General features: G+C 36.2%; 1 protein-coding gene across 5 annotated transcripts in view; it reads left to right on the forward strand.

Annotated features, from left to right (window-relative positions):
• The first annotated feature begins 1,173 nt into the window (after positions 1 to 1,173).
• The window catches only part of CSNK1A1 (casein kinase 1 alpha 1), a 53,228-nt gene continuing 31,784 nt past the window's right edge, over positions 1,174 to 22,617 (forward strand). For 2 of the 5 annotated variants that reach the window (XM_044664508.1, XM_044664507.1), the window contains exons 1-3: positions 1,174 to 1,791; positions 2,493 to 2,599; positions 22,190 to 22,316. In XM_044664508.1, coding sequence (XP_044520443.1) covers positions 1,669 to 1,791; positions 2,493 to 2,599; positions 22,190 to 22,316 — 357 coding nt within the window. In that variant the 5' untranslated portion in view covers positions 1,174 to 1,668. The remainder of the gene's footprint in view (positions 1,792 to 2,492; positions 2,600 to 22,189; positions 22,317 to 22,617) is intronic. The other 3 variants (XM_044664506.1, XM_044664511.1, XM_044664509.1) reach the window with 3 other exon arrangements.

The following is a 22,617-nucleotide window of genomic DNA, read 5'->3' on the forward strand; positions in this document are numbered from 1 at the left end:
ACCCCTATAACCGAGAACTAAGCCTAGCTGTAACTTGGAAGTAGTGAGGCCACAAACACGGCCGAAAGGTCATTTTGTATAGTCAATAGGCCATTGATGTGGGAACAATGAACTTAGCCAGGTTGTGAAGCGGGGAGCAGGGCTATGATCAAAGGGATAACCTTTGTAAAGCGCTCACAAAGCACTGTACAAAGCAAGCCATTGTTAGTATTATTAGGCCCGAGGCAAAACCTGGGGAGAAACAAAAGATTATAAAAGGGTTAGAGAGAAGCTTGGGTCTGGGTTTAAGACTCTGAAGATAGTTCCTCGGGAAAAGCTCCGCGGTTCACCCTTCATCCGCTAATTTCTTTCCTAAACATAGTAAAGATTCTCAAAATGAGCCTCGGGGGCCCGAGGGCAGTTGTCACCGACTCACTGTTTGACCTTGGGAAAATTAGTTCCTCTCTGTGGGCCTCAGTTTCCCCATATGGAAAATGAGAGGGTTGGGGCTCCATGACGTAGCCAAAGTCTCGCAGGACAGACTCTATGATTCACCTGGCCAGTCTTGAAAGAAATCGCCGCCTCCTCGCAGCTCCCCACCCAGATAGACCGACAGACTGGAAGGCTTTCTCCCCACCTCCGCCCGGAGTCGGCGTCGCTTTACCCTCGGGGCGGGGCGGGACTAAGGAGCCGAGCAGCCCGCCGCTCGGCCAAAGCTAGCGCGGGGGGTAGGGGAGGGGTGCTGCGCCAACCAAGCACCACGGCGTGAGCCTTCTACTTGTCGCTGCTGAGGGAGCCTGAATGGGTCATGCCCACCTTACGGGGCTTGAGCTCACGACCGAGAAAAGGGAGGGAGCAAGGCTAGCTGGGAACCGTCCATGACTAACGACAGAAACCAACCTAGGTGGCTGTAGCTGCCGCATCAACCACGACTCCCTAGGCCTAGGGCAAACGCCCTAGTGCTTGCCGAAGAGGCAGTGCGCATGCGCCTTGTGCTTTCTCCGGCCCCTCCCCCCCGCTTCAGTCTGAGTTACGCCCATGCGCAAACCCTCTGGCGACGGGCTGACGCTACCGGCGTGAGACGAGCCTCACACCAATCTTGTTTCTTCCTCTCGTTACCCACGGAGTCTCGCGCCCGGCGATCCCCTTCCCAGGGTCCTTTGCGCCGTGAAGAAGCGGCTTCTGTGGGCTGGGGGCATTTTGTGTCGGCTGTAGCCAGAGGAACAAGATGGCGGCCTCGGCGGAGTAACCGCGGTCTTAGCGGGCGGGACCCGGCGGCGGCGCTGGCAGCAAGTGGGCCATCCCCACTCACTGCGCCTCTTTCGGCTCAAGACGTCGTCCCGAAACTGCGGGGGGCGCGACTTTTAGCTGGCAGAGGGTACCCGAGAGAAACTGCCTGGCCTGGCCCCACGACCCTCCCGGGAGCCTGAGGAGGCAGAAGCCCGAATTTCGCGCGGCGGCAGCAGCAGCAGCGACAGGACACCCTCGGGATTCCCCAGCGTCGTCTTCCCCCAGAGAAAGAGCCTCTTTTCTTAATATTTTTTTTTGAAAAAAAGAAAAACAACTTGAGTGCCCCCAACTTCGGTCACTGGAAGCTCGCGACTGGTGGGTGAGACCCGTCTGGTCCCTTTCCCTTCCCCCTTGGTTCCGGGACCCTTAGGTCCCGGTCTCCTCCCTCCTGCTGCCAGGATGGCGAGCAGCAGCGGCACCAAGAACGAATTCATTGTCGGAGGGAAATATAAACTGGTGCGGAAGATCGGGTCCGGTTCCTTCGGGGACATCTACCTGGCCATCAACGTCACCAACGGCGAGGTAACCACCCGCGGCTAGTGTTGGGGGTTGGGGGCGCCTCGGCCCGGGGCGGGGGTGGGGGAAAGCAAACGACTTATCCTGAGAACAATCCCTACCCTTCCCGGCTACGTGAGTACCTAGTCCGCGGCCCTCGCGAGAAAAGGACGGACGGAGGCCAGGCCCTACCTAAGTTTTCGCTTAGCTTTATGAACCTTCCTTTCCCTGAGAGGTAGAAAATGGAGTTGAAACGTTTGCTAAGGCTTTGGAGAGAGTGACGACTATAACATTTACGTTTCCCAGCCTTATTAATCTCTTTTCAACCTTTAAAAAAATGCCAGAAAAATAGATTAATATATAACCAAGTGGGTTTTTTGGACATATCCTCTGGGAACCTCCCTCCTTTTCTAGTTAATTCCATTTAAGATAGTTTTTGATTCCCACGACTACCAATGAAATCATCTTATGTAGACTTCATTGATTTAAAGGGAAACCTTTTCCATTATTCCATTGTTATTGCAATTTTTATTGTGCATCAGGGGACAACTTCCGGCTCTATTGAGGTCGATTACCTCATTTTATGAATACAAGAAATTCCTCTATTTCACTTGATTGTTCGAATTGGAAAGTCTACATTTCGTACCAATACTCCCCCCCCCCCCCAACCCTTTCCTCCCACAACTTGCTCTTAGAGGTGTTGATACCATCCCCTCTCTTCCCCACAGGAAGTGGCAGTGAAGCTAGAATCTCAGAAGGCCAGGCATCCCCAGTTGCTGTATGAGAGCAAACTCTATAAGATTCTTCAAGGTGGGGTTGGCATTCCCCACATACGGTAAGAACCAAGAAACAGATGAGCCTTAGAGGGCAGAATGTGTGGAAAAAGTGGGCAGCCGGGCATCTAACGGGAACACCTGAATCGGACTTCTTTCCGCGTGTATATGTTCGGGAATGTCTTGAGTCATAATCTTTTAAGTGTCTGTATTTTGGCGCACCTATATTTGGACGGTAGTTTCCTTTAATTCCCTCTTCATCTCTGTACTAAATTTCGTGTGTGATTTTTAAGGCTAAAATTTATTTCTATTTTCTTCTGATTAGCGGAATCCTTACTGAGGCATCTTTTGTGCTTTTGAGTTAACAGAGCAATTGCTTTGATCCCTGTGGGGAAAGGTTGACTCTTGTTCGTATGTGTTATGTCTGATTTTCTTATAACCTTTAGCCTGTGCAGTTCAGTGACCAGGCTCATCTGGTTATGGTTGCTATTGGAGCTGGATTGGGAAATGGCTGCTCTTTTGTTGTGTTTTTGTTCCAACATGTCTTCCTCCTCCGCTCAGAAAATGGCGGATCTACGTGACTCAACCCCATTTTCCTGCCCTTTTCTTTCACTGGCTTGACAAGTCTTACTTCCTTGGTTACTCCTTCATCTCTTTAAACTGGATTGTGCTTGGAAAAGGAGGAGAATAGAGCTTTGGAGTTCTAGGAGTGGCAGAATGATTACTAATTTGTGGTCTCTGAAGTAGATGCAGTGTGAAATTGTCAGGTTGGACCATATCAATAATAATGGCTATTCTTTCCACATTTTAATTTCATCAGTTACCTTCAAAATGGCCTTTAAGATAGGAAGATTACTACTTTTTTCTCCAATGCAAATTGGACACAAACAACTTAGTTTATTTAGTTTAGTTTTCTTGAAAAGAAAAACTTACTCATCATTCAACATCTTGATAAATTAACCTGTTGAATTATCTTTATGTTAAAACTGCATATTAGGCTAACTTCCAGTGGAAATGCTGGTTAAATCTAATTCGTCTTCATCTGACTATAAAACAAAAATGTGGATTTGGGATTCATCAGAAGATCCTTTTGACCAAATCCAAAGAATGAAATGATATCTGTTCCCTGACAAGGTTTTTTTTAAAGCATAAATTTACAGAGTACATTATAGTTAATGATCAGTAAGTAATTATGATCTGATTATATATATTAATTCTGAGGCTATATGTACCAGAAAATTAAATAGCCAGTTTTGTTAATCCTCATTTATAAAAAAAAAAAAGAAAAAATGTTTTTTATTGGTAAGTAGTCATTGTTTTTATTATGAAATGCAACCCATATTTGCTTTGCCTGCTTTCTTAGGTAAAAGCAGCAGGGTGGAGTTTGAGCTTTGTTGTTTGTTTTTTTGGCCAGTTCTTTATCATTTTTGGGTTTGAGATTTTCTTCTTTACGTGTAAAAATATGAAGGAATTTGAATAATTGATCTTTGGGGTCCCTGCCAGCTAGAAATCTAAATCCTGAAACATAGCACGGTGGATAGAGTGCTGGGCCTGATTCAGGAAGACTTGAGTTAAAATGTAACTTCAGACACTTACCTGGACAAGTCACTTAATCTTATTTGCCTCAGTTTCCTCCTCTGTAAAATGAGCTGGAAGAGGAAATGGCAAGCCACTTCCTTGCCAAGAAACCACAATTGGGATCAAGAAAAGTGGGACATGACTGCGAACAACTGAAAAACAAAACAAATTTAGTCACATCCCTTTTCTCCTTCCTAATTGTGTAGGGTGAAAAGTGAAATTTTAAAATGCAGAATAGGAATCTAGTAATGGGAATCCTATTTACCATTTCTTTTCCTTGAAAAAAAAAAGTAGTGAAAAGGGTTTTCTGATTTCTTTTATTTTCATGCCCAATTTAATAGGATTTTTAAAAATTTGAATAATGTAGTTTGGTTAGTCATGATTAAGAGTTCCTGGAATTCTCACCCAAAATATGATTCAAAATTTCCACTTAGGACACAAAATTGAAACATAACAGTTGAACTCCAACATCAAAAACTGCTATCATCTATGTCTCTTTCCTTCATGAGCAATTGCAACACACCTATTGGGCAACTCTTGTTCAGATTCTACAGGGGATCCCTTCATTGTGATGGGGGCCTTCTTTTCTCTTGAAGTTTTCAGGATATTGTGGGATTTTGGATCTGGCATTACATTTTTTAGTCTGGCTTTATTTTTCTCAGATGAGATTCTTGAAACTAGATGTTTCCGTAAATTGGTTCATGATTTAATAATCTTAAGTTAAAGATATTTGTAGAGTTCACAGTATCAGATTTTGAGTTGGTCTACTAGTTCCTTCATTTTACAGAAATTAGTGATACCTAATGTGATTGTTAACTTGCCAAAGTTCACAAGGTGCATAGAATATTATTAGATCTGAATTCAAACACAGGCTTTCCAACTGACTAAATGCTTCACTCTTTCTGTGATGCTAGGCTACCTCAATTGAACCTTTTTTGATACAAATTTTAGTGATGTATACAGGCTTTAATCATAAATGATTCCTGCCATCTAGTTTTTTTTAAGACAAAAGGTTGATAGGTACCATAAACAAGCAACTGATTAAGGTTATGGAGTCACGGCAGTTAAGTAGGGTGGGGCTGGGAGAAATTACCACCTGGTTACCTTGGTTTAGAGATTTTAGGAACTGTTAAAAAGAGTTTATGGTTCCAGAGGGATAGATCTGAGTTGATAACGAATAGGAATTGAAGTTATATGAATATTTTTCTGAGAAATGGGGTTTAGTAAACAAAATTGGTAAGGTTGGTTAGTGGTTATGAAACAAAAAACATTAGAGGTTCAATGGAAGGTTTAAGAAAGATTTGCCTTCACTTTGCTGTCAAGACCTTTTCCTTTCTATGATTCTGAGATGTTTTGTTTTAACGCTGTTCATGTAGTGCTCAATTAAACAGGATAGTGATTTCCAGACTTTTGTAAATTCTACACTTTTTATTAGTGTTTACATATCTTCTCACTCAGAAAGCACAGAAGTCACTTTTTTTAATTAATGAATTTTAACTTCAATGATTTTTGGCATCCCATAGATCATTTGAGGTGGCCTTGGATGACCTTTTAAATGTGATCTGTAAATTGCTAGCCTACATCCGCTTTCCTCTGTTAGGGTCATTATTGTGTAATTTGAAGGGAATCTTTTGTAGAATCAAAAGATACTTTCATTTTAGAGAGCAGAAACAAGATATTATTCTTTGTTCCCCTTTGAAATTAATCAACTATTACATTTGGGAGAAAGAAACCGATAAAATTCAAATGTAAGATTGAAAGTTCCCTTTTCCATAATGTTCTGTTTCTACTTACAGTCCTATAGGAACAAGACCATCTGCTGATCCATTTCTAGTTTAGATGGAACTTAGCTGGAACTGGCTAGAGGGGAATTAAAATGTTTAATGATGTCTTTGGGGAAAATTAATAGAAGGCAGCTAGATGGTGCAGTGGACCTTGAAGTCAGGAAGATTTGAAAATTCAGCTATATTATATGACCCTGGGCAAGTTGCTTAAGTATCTGAGAATATGGGCTAATAGCTAACATATTTAAATGTCTGTAAAGCACTTGTTTATCTTTGATGAAAACTGATGTGGGGAATAAAAAAGAATTTCATTTTTAAATTTATATTTTCTTTTGTATTCAACACTTCATAATCTTTGAGAAAATTTGGAAGTATAAAGTATTTTCAAAATTTTAAATTCATATAGTTGTGATCCCTTTGAAAGTTAATTCATTTTTATTGTTAATTCGTATACCATGAAAGGTGATTTTTTTTTTTTTTTGGTAATCTGACGAATAAATAATTTCAGAATTCTCATTATGCTTGCTTGGTAATGGAGGACTAGGTGACACACAAATTATGGTGGTCCTGTGAATAGAAGATAACATGGAGATCTAGATACTTTATGGTGGATTTGTACTTGTACTCATTATATGAATAGCCAAGATGGAATAATTTCTGCTTTTAAATCTTGCTTTTGTATGAACCTGTTATTATCTGGTTATATGCCAATCTTTGGAACCTTGTTTTATGGGTGGAGAATTGGAAATAAAGTTCAAATATAAGAGGACTGGATGTTTTCTAAATTGAAAGGAGGAAATGTGTGAGCTATTGTAAAGTGAATGGATGTACTTTGTTAGACTGAATGACTTTTTTAGCTTCTTTGTGTGGAGGTGACCCTGGGCTGTTGATTGCTATGCCTCTGGAGAATGAGCTCTGATAAACTGGATGAAGAGATTTCCAATGAGGCCAGGTGATGGACTGTGTATGTCTGGGAAGATTAGCCTAGTTAATTTTAGAGTAGTGTTCTACAGCTTGACTAAAGGAGGGAGAGATTTGTTGACCATATCAATTCCTAAAGATTACATACTAAATTGTATTGTGGTTATGATTTTTATCAATGGAAGTAGTAAACCCTTTGAAATACTAAGTCTTTTCATTATTAATTTTACAAGATAATTTTTTGGTAAGTTTTTATCTTCCCTCAAAGTTTTAGTATGAATTTGCACATCAGATTATTGAAGAATGTTTTGTTTCTGAATATGGAACCTAGAAAGAGAAGGCAATATTTTCTTAGTGGAAAATGCATTAGATTTTGAGTCGGAGGACCTGGGTTCTAAATAGTATGCAACTATTTAACACCCTTCCCTCCCCCTCCCCCCCCCCACACGTTTTTACTTATCTGTAAAATGTAGGATTGGTGTTAACTAGATCAGTGGTTCTCAAAGTATGTTTTTCCTTTACCCCCTTATTCCAGACCCTTTCAGATGGTCCTTAGGGTCAAAATGTTAAAATGTTAATTGACTATTAAAATATTTCCCTTTTCTATTTATCTGTGTGAGGCCAGATTTTCTTTCTATGCTTCCAAACATGTCACAACAGATTGAATACGGAAAACACAGTCCAATTGTCTTTCTAGTTAGTCTGGGTGTTAAAGAAATATGCAAAAAGATATGTAAAACATGACTTTTAAATACACTTTTTTATTTCTTAGAAGAGCCATTTTTCATAAAAGTATGTTATTTATATTGACATGTAATGGACTATTTTAAATTAAGATATTTGAAACTTTTGTCAGTCTTAGTTTTTTGGTAATGATAAATATTGATAGATAATAAAACCACGTAAACAAAAGCTCATTGAGATGCTGAATAATTTTTAAAGGGTATAAAAAGGTTCTGAGACCAGAATGTTTGAGGACTTTTGGATTAGATGATCCCTAAGTTCCCCTTTCCCTCTTAAAGCTTGCAGTCCTTTTGGGGGAGGGAATTAATGATACTCAAATTAGGTTGTGTGAAAGATCATCATTGGGCTTAATGAATAGAAATTTGAACTTTGTTCCATAGACTAATCACTTCTCATTTATAGTACTACTGAAATCATAATTGGTTTCCTTCATTTTAATCATTTCCCTCTCCAAATTCATCCTTCGTATAGCTGCCAAATCGATATTTTTAAGGTACAACTAACTCCCTCAAATAAAAAAAAAATCTTTATTGCCTTATTCCCTCTAATATAAAACAAAATCTTCAACCTAACATATAAAACTTTCCACATACTTTTAAAGACTTATTTAATATTATTCTCTATCACTTTCCATTCCAGTCAGACTGGCCTATATAACATTTTATCTCCTGTGCCTTTGCACAAGTGGTTGCCTATGTTTGGAATTCACTCAAATTAGAAAATCCTGAATTTAACCTTCCAAGTACATTTTAGATGCTCCTCCTACACACTTCTCCTGAGTAGCCCCCAGGTTCTTTTAGTTAGAGTAGCACTTTTCCCCTGTTTTAAGTTACTTATGTAAGTTTTTTATTTGTGTTTTTCTGTGTTCCTATTGTATGTTCTTCAGTAGAATGTACATTTCTTGAGGGCAGAGACTAGTTTCTGTATCTCCGGTTTTTGCACAGTGCTTTGCACATAGTAAATATTAGCTGTTCCTCTGGAAACATATATGGTTTATGAAGACTATTTGAAGCTTGTACAAAATTTTTCAAATTAAAATAATTTAAAGCTTAATTATTTAAATTTCTTTTATTTCTTTACTTTTGTGAATTGAATTTTAAAAAATAGAAAAGAAATATTATTTAAAATTAAACAGAAAACTTTGGAGTTCCAAATATCCCCCACTCCTTCCTTACCCACTGAGAAGGCAGCAATGTATCAATTATTCATGCAAAATCATGCAAAACACTTCCATATTAGCCATATTGCATTAAAAAAAAGGTGAGAAAACTACAGTTGGATTCAGAGCTCATCAATTCTTTCTCTGGAGGTTGATAACCATTTTTCTTTGAGTCTTTTGGAATTTTTTTTAGATCATTGTTTTGAGTTGAGTAAGTCAATCAACATTGCAATATCTCTTTTGCTGCGTTCAGAGTTCTGGTTCTGCTCACTTCACCTGGATCAGTAACATAGTCTTATGTTTTTCTGAAACCATCTTCATCATTTCTTAGGGCATAATAGTACATAAACAAGCACATGTTTATTCAGTCATTCTCCAATTGATCGGCTTCCCCATAATTTCTAGTTCTTTACAACCACAAAAAGAACTGCTATAAATATTTTTGCACATATAGGTCCCTTTCCTTTTCTTTCTTTTTTTTTTTTAAGGGGATGAGTTGAGTGGTGGTGATCTCTTTGGGATTCAGATCTAGTAGTTGTATTTTTGGGTCAGAGGGTATGCACAGTTTTATAGTCCTTTAGGTATAGTTCCAAATTGTTCTCTAAAATGGTTGGACCAGTATATAATTCCACCAACAGTTCATTAGTCATCTCTTTCAACATTTGACATTTCTGTTAGGTGTGAGGTGGTACTTCAGAGTTTTAATTTGCATTTCTCCAATTAGTAGTGATTTAGAGCATATTTTTCATATGACTAAAAATAGCTTTAATATCTTCTCCTAAAAACTGCCGGTTCTTATTCCTTTATAATTTATCAACTGGGGAATAGCTCTTATTTTTAAAAAATTTAACTCCCTTCTCTATATTATATGTGAACAAAGGCTTAATCAGAAGAACTTGCTATAAAAATTTTTAATATTCATTGTCTATGATACTTTTTATCAAATTATAGCTCTCCTGATGATCACTTTTAATTAAGTTTATTTTGAAAGCTTTTGCTTTGTCTGAGATCATGATTGTGCTACCCTTTTCCCTTTTTTTACTTCAACTGAAATAATAGATCTCCATCTCATTAAGACAAATCTGTTTCAAGTATGTCACTTAATGAAAACAACATTATTGTATTCTGGTTTCTAATCCATTCTCCTGTCTGCTGCTGTTTGATACATGAGGTCATTCCATTCACTTTCATACTTATGATTATTAACGATATTTCCTTCCATCTTGTTTTCTTCTTTTTAGCCTTCTCTTTTTAGCATGTCCTCAAATCTGTTTTGTTTCTGACCCCTGCCTCTCTTAATCTGTCCTTTTATATTCATTCTACCTCTCCTTTCTTTTATGCTTTTCTCCTCTTATTTCCTCTATATAGAGATTTCTATAACCAATTGAGAGGGGAGAGAAAGAGGGAGAGAGAAGAATTTCTGTTTATATGCATACATACCTGTGTGGGTGTGAGTGTGGCTATCATTTCTAATAGGAATGAGGTTCAGGCATTGCCTACTATCCCCCACTCTCATTTTCCCCTCCACTGTAAAAATTCTTTGCCCGCCTCTTTTATGTGAGCACTTTGCCTTTCTTCCTATCCTATCTCCCTTTTTCTAGTGCATCCCTCCTTTTCCCTGCTTCATTTTTTTTTTTTTTTTGAGATCCATCCCTTGACCTCTCCATGAGGACTGCCTCTAACTGTCCTAAAAATGATAAAGTTCTTAGGAATTACATGCATTATCTTACTATGTAAGAATTTAACAATTTAATCTTATCCAATCTCTTATGATTACTTCTCCATGTTTACTTTTTTATGCTTTTCTTGAGTCTTGAATTTGAATGTCAAACTTTCATCTAAATTCTGATCTTTTCATTTAGGAATGTTTAAAAGTCTTCTATTTCATTAAATAACCATTTTCCCTCCCTGATGCATTATACTCAGTTTTGGTTAATGTAGGTTGTTCCTGGTTGTAATCCTAGCTCTCCTTTGCTTTGCAGAATATATTCTAAGTCCACCACTTCTTTAACATGGAAGCTGCTATGTCTTATGTAATCCTTACTTTAGTGCCACAATATTTGAATTATTTCTTTCTGGCTGTTTGTAGTGTTTTCTTCTTGCCTTGAGCTCTGGAATTTGGCTATAATATTCCTGGAAGCTTTCATTTTTGGATCTCTTGTAGGAAGTGATCAGTGTGTTTTTTCAATTTCTATTTGACTCTGTGGATCTAAGATATTCTGGCAATTTTTCTTGATAATTCTTTAAATATATCTAGGTTCTTCTGATCATGTCTTTTAGGTAGTTGAACAATTTAAAAATTCCTCTCTGTTGTTCTGTTTTCCAGATCACTTTTTCCAATGAGATATATTTCACATTTCTTTCTATTTAATTTCTTAAATTTTGTTTTGTTTCTTAGGTCTCCATAGAGTCATTAAGTTTCCACTTGCCCAATCCTAATTTTGAAGGAATTATTTTCTTTAGAGAGCTTTTGTATCTCTTTTTCCTTGGTCAGTGCTACCTTTTAAGGAACTCTTTCAATGAATTTTCGTATTGCTTTTTCCATTTGACTTATTCTGCTTTATAAGAATTTTTTCCCTTCATTTGATAATTCTTTTTTTTAAGATATTTTTTCTGTGGTATTTTTTGGTGTCTCTTCTACCAAACATTCTCTCTTCGTAATGTTCTTGAATCATTCTCATTACTTTCTCAAATTTTTCCATTTTACTTTTCCAGGAATTCTTGTTTGGCTTGGGTCCAATAAACATTTTTCTTTGGGCATTTTCTTATACTTCTTTTCACATTGTTGTCATCTTCTGATTTTGTTTTGATGTTCCTTGCCACTATAGTAGCTTTTAACAGTCAAGGTCTTTTGTTATTGTTGTTTGCTCATTTTTCCATCCTGTATCTTGAACTTGAACTTGATATTAATGTATCAACTTAAAATTGTATTAATGTATCTCTTCATCTTAGGGATGAGGAAGCTCACTGTCTTGAGCTTCAGGCTTTATGTTATGCTGCTGTTTTCAGAGCTAGTTCTGGAGAGTTGCAAGTTTCAATGCTTCCAAAGTAATGTGATCACTGCTCTTCTGCTCTGCATTTTGATCTTTACCCAGGGAGGGCCCCTGCTCCCCTGTGGCTGCAATATCTAGAATTCTTTTGAGCTTTGGAACTGTGACAGGGTCCCCTGCTTCCATATGACTGACCCGCAAGTTCTCTCCACCCAAGTTTGTAACCCAGGCCAGCTGTACTTGGTGTCAGCATCAAGTCCCATGTAATCTTTCTTAACACTTGTTAAGACTTTTTCTGTCTCTGGTCTGAGAACAGCTATTAGTTTTTGCTGCAGCTATCTCCAGAACCTATATTCAACTGTGTTGAGTGTGCTACCAATTGGTGTCCACCCTGTTGTCATTTTTGCTGATCTCTTAAGTTGTCTTATGCTGGGAAAATGTCTTATTCTGGCTTTTTGTTGACTCTGCCACTACAAAATTCTGTTTGAGGCATTATTTTAAATTTGTTTGGATGGGAATATTGGGATAGTTAGTGGATGACTTCATTTTCTCCCCCATCATATCTCTCCTGCTTCTCATCCCCAATAATAAAATTTTTGTTTTATTTTCTGTGTAATACTTTCTCAGATGGATCAGTCAAGAAGACCTTCTTGGTTGGCCACCTCTGTCTTATGATCTTTCTATTATAATTTATTGTAGTTATATCAAAATTGTATATGGATCAAAACCTTTGGATGATCTTAATAGCTAGAATTAAATGCAGTCTTTTCAGTTACCGAGCAATAGCTGATGAAAGCAATATGTAGCTCAAGAAGTTGATTTGTTGAATTTTAATAAGAACATATCAATATTTTAAATAACTAACTTTTTGAATTTTTTTGTACTTTTGAAGAAGTGTAAACTTGTGACGTTACTAAAGTTTTAAAATGTGCTAAAACTTTTGGGACATCTTGTATTTGCTTGTTGGGTGGTGGTGGAGGTCACTATGAAAGGACCAGCATAATGAAATGGAACAACTATTATTTAGAAGTCAGAAAATTCTCTTCTTAGATCTCTATCTTTTTTGTTAAAACTTTGTGTTGTTTTTATTGCCATTTCTCTAATAGATTGTTTTATGGGTCGTTTACTTCATGGACATACTAAAAAATAAAATGAAGAGATGTGGAATTTTGTTGAAGACAAATAGATATAAAACTTGAATGACTTGAATTTTCAACTATAACTTAGGGACACACTGAATAATTCTTTCAGATAAGTTGGACACTAAAGCCTTATTCAAGAAATAACATTTTATCATAGTGTAATGGGCAGGAGGAATGAAGTTCTCAAATACTTCCTTAAAAAAAAAACCCACCAAAAAACAAGTTTCTGTTCTAATTAATTCAGGAATCCTGCAATTGCTAACATTCTATTTCAGAGAACTTAAATATTTGTATTCCAGGACAGGTAGAAACTTGCATTATACAGTGCTGAAATTTAAGGTGCAAACAAGTTATTTGTATATTAATCATAACTAGTAATTTTTATTGTGAAAGAAAAATAACCCTAACATTGATAATTAATTGCAAAGAATCCTGATGATTAAGAGAGATCTGCAGTTGTCATTCATTGTGTTTTCTTTAGTTATGTCAGCAAACAGTTGGAAGAAAATTAGTCAAATGATAATCCACATAATTTTTGAACACCAACTAAAAATGTTACAATTCAATTGGTTTGTGTGTTAAAATTGTATAATAAATTTCTCTTTGCTAGGAAGAATGAATATACTTAACTCCTTGGGATTTAGGATGATCCTAAGTGTTTTACAGATGGAAAGGCCTTTAGAGATTTGTCTCAGTTTGATGAGTCCCTCAACTTGTTCCCCTTTGTGTATTTAAGAAGCCAGATTTCTGACTCAAGTCTACCAAGATATTTAGTTAAACCCTTGGACTTTAGACTGTACAGTTGCATAGGTTAGACATTATAGTGCAATGTTGCTGTATGATAGATGTGACAGATAATTATCTGCCAGTAAATCTGAATTAATTTCTTTAAGCATTGACTGAAAATACCCCCTTAAAATTCATTAACAAAAGTACTTTTGGCCTGAAGATTGGTTCTTGCTTGGCAGAATTGGGAAATTGATAGCTTTCTGATACTTATGTAAGTTTATTTGAAGGTGATTTGTGGGGGAGTGTATTAGGTGTAGTTTAAACCAGAAGTTAGCAAACTAGCCAAGACCAAATCCAGACATTAAAAGGATTGAAATTTGTAAAAGCCAGTTTAGGTGACTGGCCATACCAAAAAAACAGGTGTGCTGTAATTTTCTTACTCTTGGTTTTAGACCTTCCTTATATAGATCTAATAACTGACATTTGTGAGGGTTTGAGAATGCTTCCTGTTGTTTGTACAGCAAGTTTAAACAGTAATTTTGACACAAGGCATGATCTAGTTCATTTTCTTCTTTTGGGCAGAATTGTTATTAAAGACTTAATTGAAAGGAAGCAATTATGGCATTACTCTGTGCATATACCTTTTTGGTGTGTCCAAAAAGCTTTAGCCTTTATTTTTGGAGAAGTCCATGTGATTCTGTATCTTGAAGACTTTTTGGTCATTTCTAGAAGTAGTAAGTTTTTTTTTTTTAAACAGTTGAAAAAGCTGAAAGTTACCTACTTTTTAATATCTCCTTGTAATATTCCCTGCTAGAAGTTGAGGGAAATGGAGCTAAACGTTGTTGTTTGAGGTTATATCTGGTGCAGCGGTCACTTCCTATACAATGAAGATAGTATATTTTCTATAGCAATTTCAGAATATCTCTCTAGGTTCAGTATGGATTGAAAATATTGTTCCAGGAGAAGCTTAGATGGCTCAGCAGTTATAGAACCAGGCCTGGAGATGGAAAGTATCCTGAGTTCAAATATGATCTCAGATATTTCTTAGCTGTGTGATCCTAGACAAGCCACTTAACCCCAGTTTTGTAGCAATTTTTCCTTTCTTTGGTCTTCTTTGCCTAGTATAGGAGCATTGCTATCTCAGAGGGTATTATTCTGTGCAGATTATTATCTTGCTTGCCTGATAAAAGAAAGAAAAAGTTAAAAGACCAATAACTTTACTCACTTTTTCAGGGGAAAAAAAAGTTGGAAATATTTTTTATTAATAAATTTTGAGGGGGTTAAATTTCACACCTTGAGTTGATGAGAAATTTGGCCACTGACCAGTTTAAGTTTTGTACAAGTGATCATAAACCTTGTTAAATTTTCAATTTTTTTCATCAACAAGGAAAAAAAGTGCATTCATTTTTGGGAAAGCATATGTTGGCCAATCCATCAATTTTGCAAGTAGCAGCCAGAAAAAAAAATGGAAGACTTTCTGTTAATGGCATTAACATAACTCTTGACAAATATATCTTTTAATATTTATAATTATTCTGGAAGATAGATACTATTATCCCTATTTTAGAAATGATTAAAATGAAGCAGATTAACCGACATGTCTGGTGGGGTCACAAGTCTTCTTGACTTTATCCACCTAACTTTAGCCTCTGTCTGGTTGTAGATATAACCATACAGTCACAAATTACTAAGGAGCAATTAAAATGTCTTCCATATTTTTGACTTAAGAAATAAGGTGTGATCATCCAGAATATTATGAACTATTTTTCATAGATGAAATAAAAAGTGAGAAATAGATTTTAAAGGAAATTTAGGAATAGCATTAGAAAGGGAAAAGCCTTACTGATCTAATCTAAACCCTCCTCCCTTATTTAACTGAGAAGAAAACTGAGTCAGGAAATTAGTACAATTACTGGAACATAAATATTTGTTTGGCAGTACAGTGATCCTCAAGGTGGTAATGACTGGATCAACATCTTGGAATCTTGGATATAGAACTTGAAGGGACTATAGACATTTAATCCAATCCCCTAATTTTCCATATAACAAGTGGCTTTTGAAATGTACAAGTTTTGTGAGTAAAGGGAATAAAAGGGAGACACCATTATCATTAAAGTTGGAAGTTTTTATATTTGGGAATTGTGGAGAAATGAAGTTGGATAGATTAGATCAGTGGCTCCCAAACTTTTTTGGCCTGCCACTCCCTTTCCAGAAAAAATATTACTTAGCCCCCGGGAAATTAATTTTTAAAAAATTTTAATAGCAATTAATAGGAAAGATAAATGCACCTGTGGCCATCACCGCTTCCCTGGATCGCTGCAGCACCCACCCAGGGGGCAGTGGCACCCACTTTGGGAATCACTGTTATAGAGGAATCAGTAATAGTCCCACCTGCCAAGTCCTTCTTGGATGTCTTAGCTTGTTTTCTGAGGAATTATTAGTATGTTTAGCAGCAGTAGCTTATCTAATTTTGGTGTTTGGTTTTTTTTTTTAACCGTGATTTCTTTTGCTCTTTGGTCCATTTATGTTCGTTTCATGTTTCTCTAAACGTGTGACTTTTTTTTTTTTTTCACCTCAGCAGTTGCTACAGTAGCATTAACACTCAAAGTAGTGTGCTTTTTGAGGACTGCAATTTTAAATGTTTTTAAATTTAAAAAATTTAATTTTAAAAAAGGCAACAGTTGATTTTAAAGTTAATTTGTCCTTATCGATAACCCTTTTGAGCAAATTTAAAAAGAAAGCATACACACAGCTTTCAATGCAAAGCTGCATAGTCAAACAGAAAATTCCCACATTGACCCTCTCTCTCTCTCTCTCTCTCTCTCTCTCTCTCTCTCTCTCTCTCTCTCTCTCTTTCTCTCTCTCTTCACACACACACACACCCCCCTTTTAAATGTTATCACTTCTCTGTTAGGGAATTAGTGGTATGTTTCATCTCCATTCTTTTGGACTCATGGTTTACCAAAATGTTAGTCAGAATCTAAAGTATTTCATAGTTTTTCTCCAAAATGTTATCATTGTATAAATTGTCTTCACTTGACATCCATTCATAAAGATCTTCCCAGTTTCCTTAGAAATTGTCCGTTTCATAATTTCTTAATTTGGCAGAATAATATTCCATTATTCATGTACCACATTATGCTTAGCCATTGCTCAATAAAGGTCCAGTTTGGGACTACCATGAAAAGAGATGCTATACAGCAATGCAATGATCCAGGACAATTCTGAGGGATTAATGAGAAAGAGCACTATCCACATCCAGAGAAAGAACTGTGGAAGTAGAAACACAGAAGAAAAACATTTCCTTGATCACATGGGTCGATGATTATGGATGTAGACTCTATATGATCACTCTACTGTAAATATTAATAATTTTTAGGAAAGGAGCTGCTATAAATATTTTCTCACACATACATCCTTTTCTTTCTTTGATTTAGGATATATTCCTAGTTGCAATGTTGCTGGATCAAATGTGCAATTTGGTAACTTTCTGGGCATAATTCCCAATTTTTTAGAACGACCAATGCATATTTCTACCAACAGTGCACTAAGATAGCTATTTTCCCATAGTCCCATCAACGTTTGTCATTTTCCTCTTACTGTTGTCTTTGCCAGTCTGATAGGTATAAAGTAGACACTTTAATTTGAATTTTTCTTTTTAATGATTTTAGAACATTTCTCATTTGGCTGTTGGTAGCTTGGATTTCTTTTGGAAACTGTCTGTTCTTATCTTAATTATAATCTTAATTATAACTAATTATCTACTGGGGAATGAGAGCACTGCAGCTTTTGTACATTTTCTTGGAGTAAGAAGTCCAGCAAAAGATGGCAGTGAAACTGGTATGACATGGAAACCAACTTGATACAGTTTTCACTGGTCAAGGATAAACACTAATTCTACCACACAACATGACTATTGCTGTCACAAATGAAACTGTCAAATTTTACTTGTTGCCCCAAATAATTCTACATACCATTGTATGTAATGATTTAAAAAAAGTCACAATATCAGTAAGTATCAAAGGATGGTGCAGATGGTTTAAAATACTATCACACCAGTGGAAGGACCTCCATCTTACTATGTGTTGGAATGTTTTGGAAAAAATTTATTTCTCAACCATTTAATTGCCTATGCCATCTAGTGGGTGTTTTGGTTTGGAAAGTAAGGAGATGGTAAGTGAAACAATAGGGGGGTAGATTGGCAATATTCATTTGATTGTGATTAAGTGGGGATAAGTGCATAGAGAAGAAGGAAGCCTTAGGAGTAAAATGAGCTGAAGTGGCCTAGTTAAGAGTGTACTTGTGTGAAGCACTCACCATTCAAGACAGGTGGAGCTAAAGATGGGAGTTCTTGAACTGAAGCTTTTAAGTTCTTAAGGGTCTTCTCTCTGGTCCAGGCGGCAAGACTGAGATGGGGTCACTGGAAGTACATAAAAAAGTAAGTCTAGTTCCAAGAACTTTTTACTAGAGAAAATGGGCCTTGAATTGGGCTATGAAGGATGAATAACAGGTCATGCCAGGTAGGAAGACTGGAAGTAGAATTGAATAATAGTCAACCAGAGTGGGGCAGTATGATATGGTAGGTAGTAGTAAGTGGTATATTTGGAAATATTAGTTGATCCCTGAATGTCAAGTTAAATATTTTATATTTTTTTCTTGTGAGAATAAAAGGAACTATGTAAATTTTTTTTAACAGGGTGGTGAACTGAACATATTTGAAAAGAAAAGACTGGCGGTAGGAAGACTAGTTAGGAAGCTATTAATAATAGTCCAGGATTGATGGGAGAGATACTTGTCAGAACTAGTATAGGAATGGAAAAGATATGAATTTAGATGTTAGATGTTTAGTAGGTTGTAATGGCAAGGAAGAGTGGATTTAAATTTTTCTTAGATGATTTTTCATTTTAGGTAACTTGGGTAAATGATGCTAAGATGAACAAGAATAAAAAAATCAGAAATTAAATTCAGCAAATATTTGTTAGGCATCAGTTATTTGTAAAGCACTCTTTTTTTCTAGGAACTGGGAATAAAAAGGGAAAAACTGCCCTAAATACTTTATATTTGGGGACATAGGAGACATTAATAAGTAGGGGAATTCAGGGAGGATTTCACAGTAGGAGATAATTTCCCATGAAATTGAGGTAGGGAGAGTTATAATTGTTGAGTTTTCTGAGGGATACATAGAAAACCAGGAACAATGTTACATTTTTCAATAAACAACAAGGTCTGATTTGTTTTAAAAAATGCTTTTTGTCTTGGAGAAAAAAAGTGCTTTCATACAACCCTGTTTGACAGATGTAAGAAATTGGGGGTGGTTTAGGGGACTAAACTTTTGGTTAAGGCACCACTTATACAGTAACCAGTTTTCAACCTCATAATCATCATCAACTCATTTTCCTTTTCCCTTCATCTCTTTCCCCTCTTCCTTATCCCCAGTCATTTGGCTATGTCTTGCCAATTCTAACTTCACAAAATCTTCAATTACCACCACCATATTTTAAATAGTTTTCTTCTATGGCCTGCCTTTATCTACTATCTACTATATCCCTCTTCTTCACAGATATCAGCATTATTCCTAAAGCCAGGTTTGTTAGAGTATTTACTTGCTCTCAGAGGTTCCCTGTTACCTCTGGGATAAAATCCTCCAAACTCTTATTTCCAGACTGTAGAACATTTCTCTTCTCATGTTCCAGCCATATTAGCTACTTGAGGGCAGAGTCTGTGTATTTCGTATCCACAGTACTTGGCACACAGTAAGCAAAGTGCTTTGCATTTAATCTTGACAACCTTGTGAGTTTTTTTATTTTTCTACCAGTGAGGCAATTTATTAATTTTCTCTTTTAGTTTATTTTGGTGCCTTTCTAGCTATTTTGAAATGGCTTAGGTGGAGCTTAGACAAAATCTCAGCCATCTTGCTAGAAGTCGAATTCATATTTTAGGTAAGTCATCTCACATGTGTGGGGTTCAGGTTCATCATAGTTAGAATGAGAGCATTGATAACTAGGGTCCCCTAAGTTGTGATGATACAACTTTTGAATTTGAGACCCAGAGGAGTCAAGGCAATTGCCTATAGGGCACATCTATTATACACTCTGTACCAGGCATTTTAAGAAGTCAACCCTCGTTTTATAGATTAGAGAGCTTTGGTATTATTTTCTGTATTCTAGTTTTAATTGAGGCCCCACCATCACACCTACTCCACAATCAAAGTTACACATTTGGTTCTGCAAAATTAAGCTCCCTAAGAAAGAAATGTGTATGATAATTTCATTTGTTCTTGTGTATACAGCCTTTTGTTTCTGATTATTTTACTGCCCACCAGTTTTTAGACAAGTTGTCCTAAGTCATCTTCATTGATGATATATTTAGAGCTGGCAAGGATCTTAGAGAGGTCATCTAGTCAAACTTAAGGCATGTGATTTGTCCAGCCTCAAAGCCAAAAAATTGGTAGATGATTGGACCCTGTTACTCCAAATTCAGCCTTCTTTAGTATACCATTGCATTCATTCATCACAGTTGTTCTACCATTTCACGGTTAATAAACACACAGCCTTCCTTCCTTTTTCCAATACTAAAAGTGGGGCTTTGAATGTTTTGTTGTATATTTTATTGGACCTTTTTGTCTTTGACTTCAATGGGATTGTATGCCTGGAATGATATGGCTGAGTCAAAGAATAATTAGTGTAACCTTTATTTTATTTCTCTTTATATCTATCCATTAATGAGATAAATGCCTCATGTTGTAGACAGTGAGCTTGAGAGTAAACTTGAAGTCCTCTTGCATTCCGTTCCTCTTAATTAGAATCAACTTATTCCAATTTAAATTTAATCTCTTCTCTGTTAGGGAATTAGTGGTATGTTTCATCTGCATTCTTTTGGACTCATTATTAAGAGACTTGAGAGTAAACTTCAGAGATACCATGTTCTAGTGTGTGGTTCTAGGTGATGTGGGGAAGTACAAGAGGTTGCTCTTGCTCATACAACACTTACATTCTAGTCTGGGAGGACATGAAATCATAAAAAAGACAGATATAAATTATCTCCAGTTTCTATATAGTTCTGGTACTAAAATTTTTAATTATTTGCAAAATCAATAAGCACTTATGTGCCCACTATTTGCTAGGCTCTGTACTAAGTACTGGGGATGCAAATAAAGGCAGAAGCTGTCACCTTTGCTGCAAGAAAGGAATTTAGTATCAAATGAGGGTGATAATACAATACAAATAAGTTATACGCAGGACAAATTGGAGAGAATCTTGGAAGGCATCAAGGATCAGGAAAGACTTATATCAGGAAATTTGAGCCAAAATTACTTTAAGTGTTCGGAATAATCTAAGGCTAGCCTACAGGAAAAAAAAAAACTGAAATTCTCTACATTGAAGCAAAAATAAGGGAGAGGGGGTGCATAATGCTATTAAATACTTTAGCAGAACTGAAAAGGAAGATAAAATACAATGGATTAAGGAAAAATTGGAATGCTAGTGCTTGTAGAATCATGTGATTTAGAAAAGGCTGAGATAAATGAGACTTTGTGAGGGTTTTGAAGGACTACTTTGAAGAACTTTACCATATTCCACAGTTGTGAAGGACTTCCAGTTCTTTGCTGCTACAAAAAGTTGTGTGTGTCACTATATGTATTTTCCTCTATCTTTGGTTTCCTCTGAATATTTACCTACTAAGTCATAGGTCCGTTTGTATGAACACATGAGTTTCTACTTTGTGCTAAGTACTATGCTGAAACTGATCTTAGTGTATAAGATTAACGATAATTTGGGAATATGAAATCAACAAGTAACAACATGTATAGGAATTTCATTAAAAACCTAGAGACCTGTTGACTTTAGAAACATTTTTGCAGAATTTTTTGTCTTAAAACATTTCATTCATCAACTTGGCAATACATTTTTATTTGAAATAGGTACGGAGAAGAATAGTTGGGTTTATTTCTGTTCTTGGGTGAACTTAAGTAATTTTTTGGAATAATTCATTTAGTCTAATATATACCAATTCCTGCTATAATGGTAATACTGTTATGAGCAATAACTCTTAAATCATTTTTATAGCATTTTATTTTAAGAAATAATCAGATACTGTTGTAAGAATTTCTTAGTTGTGTCTCAACTAAAAACTGAATTTTTAGGTTCAAGGAAATAAGACCTTAACTTAAAATTAGTTACTATTTGCCCCAAGTATTTTCATTTTATAAATAAGTCATAGTGACAGAAATGTTTCACTTGAAGTCAGAAGACTTAAGATTCAATCCCGCGAATCCTGAGCAAATAGCCCTTCAGAGTCTGTTTCCTTATGTGTAAATTGGGGTCATACTTAGCAATTTTTTTTTTTTTTGCCTCATCCGGGTGGTTGTGAGGAAAATACTTTGCAAACACTATCATGCTTTATAAATGTAATTAGTGGAAGAGAAGCCCAGATCTCTGATGTTCTTCTTTATATATCTTGCCTACCTCTTTTCATATTGAGATGGTTTTTAAAAATGATGGAAGACAATTTTATTCCTAAGCTTATATAAATTATTCTTTCTCTACAATTAATTAATGGAAATTTTAAAGTAATTTTTCATAGTAAACTTTTTTTATATCTATTACAGGTGGTATGGTCAAGAAAAAGACTATAATGTTCTAGTCATGGATCTTCTTGGACCCAGTCTTGAAGACCTCTTCAATTTCTGTTCTCGCAGGTTCACGATGAAAACAGTACTTATGTTAGCCGACCAGGTATGTAACATTGGAACTGCATTTTTGCATAATTCTGAAATGTCAATGATTTGTAATATGATCCCATTTGACCATGTAGAAAACAATTATAGTTATATAAGATGTCCCAAAGGTCTTGGTAAAATTTTAAGCTGTTCTTCCAAATCTGTCACAGCATGAAAAAAGAAACTGGTAATTTCCAGTCAACAAGTAATTTCTCTTTTAATGAGCTTAGCAAACTGACTGAAAGGAACAGATACTCACTTTTGTAGCCTTAGTTTCTTTATTATTCTTTCTTAGACTGGGAGCAAGAAGGGCATTT

This window comes from Gracilinanus agilis, chromosome 2 (assembly GCF_016433145.1).
Source record: "Gracilinanus agilis isolate LMUSP501 chromosome 2, AgileGrace, whole genome shotgun sequence".
In the NCBI taxonomy this organism is placed as follows: domain Eukaryota; kingdom Metazoa; phylum Chordata; class Mammalia; order Didelphimorphia; family Didelphidae; genus Gracilinanus; species Gracilinanus agilis.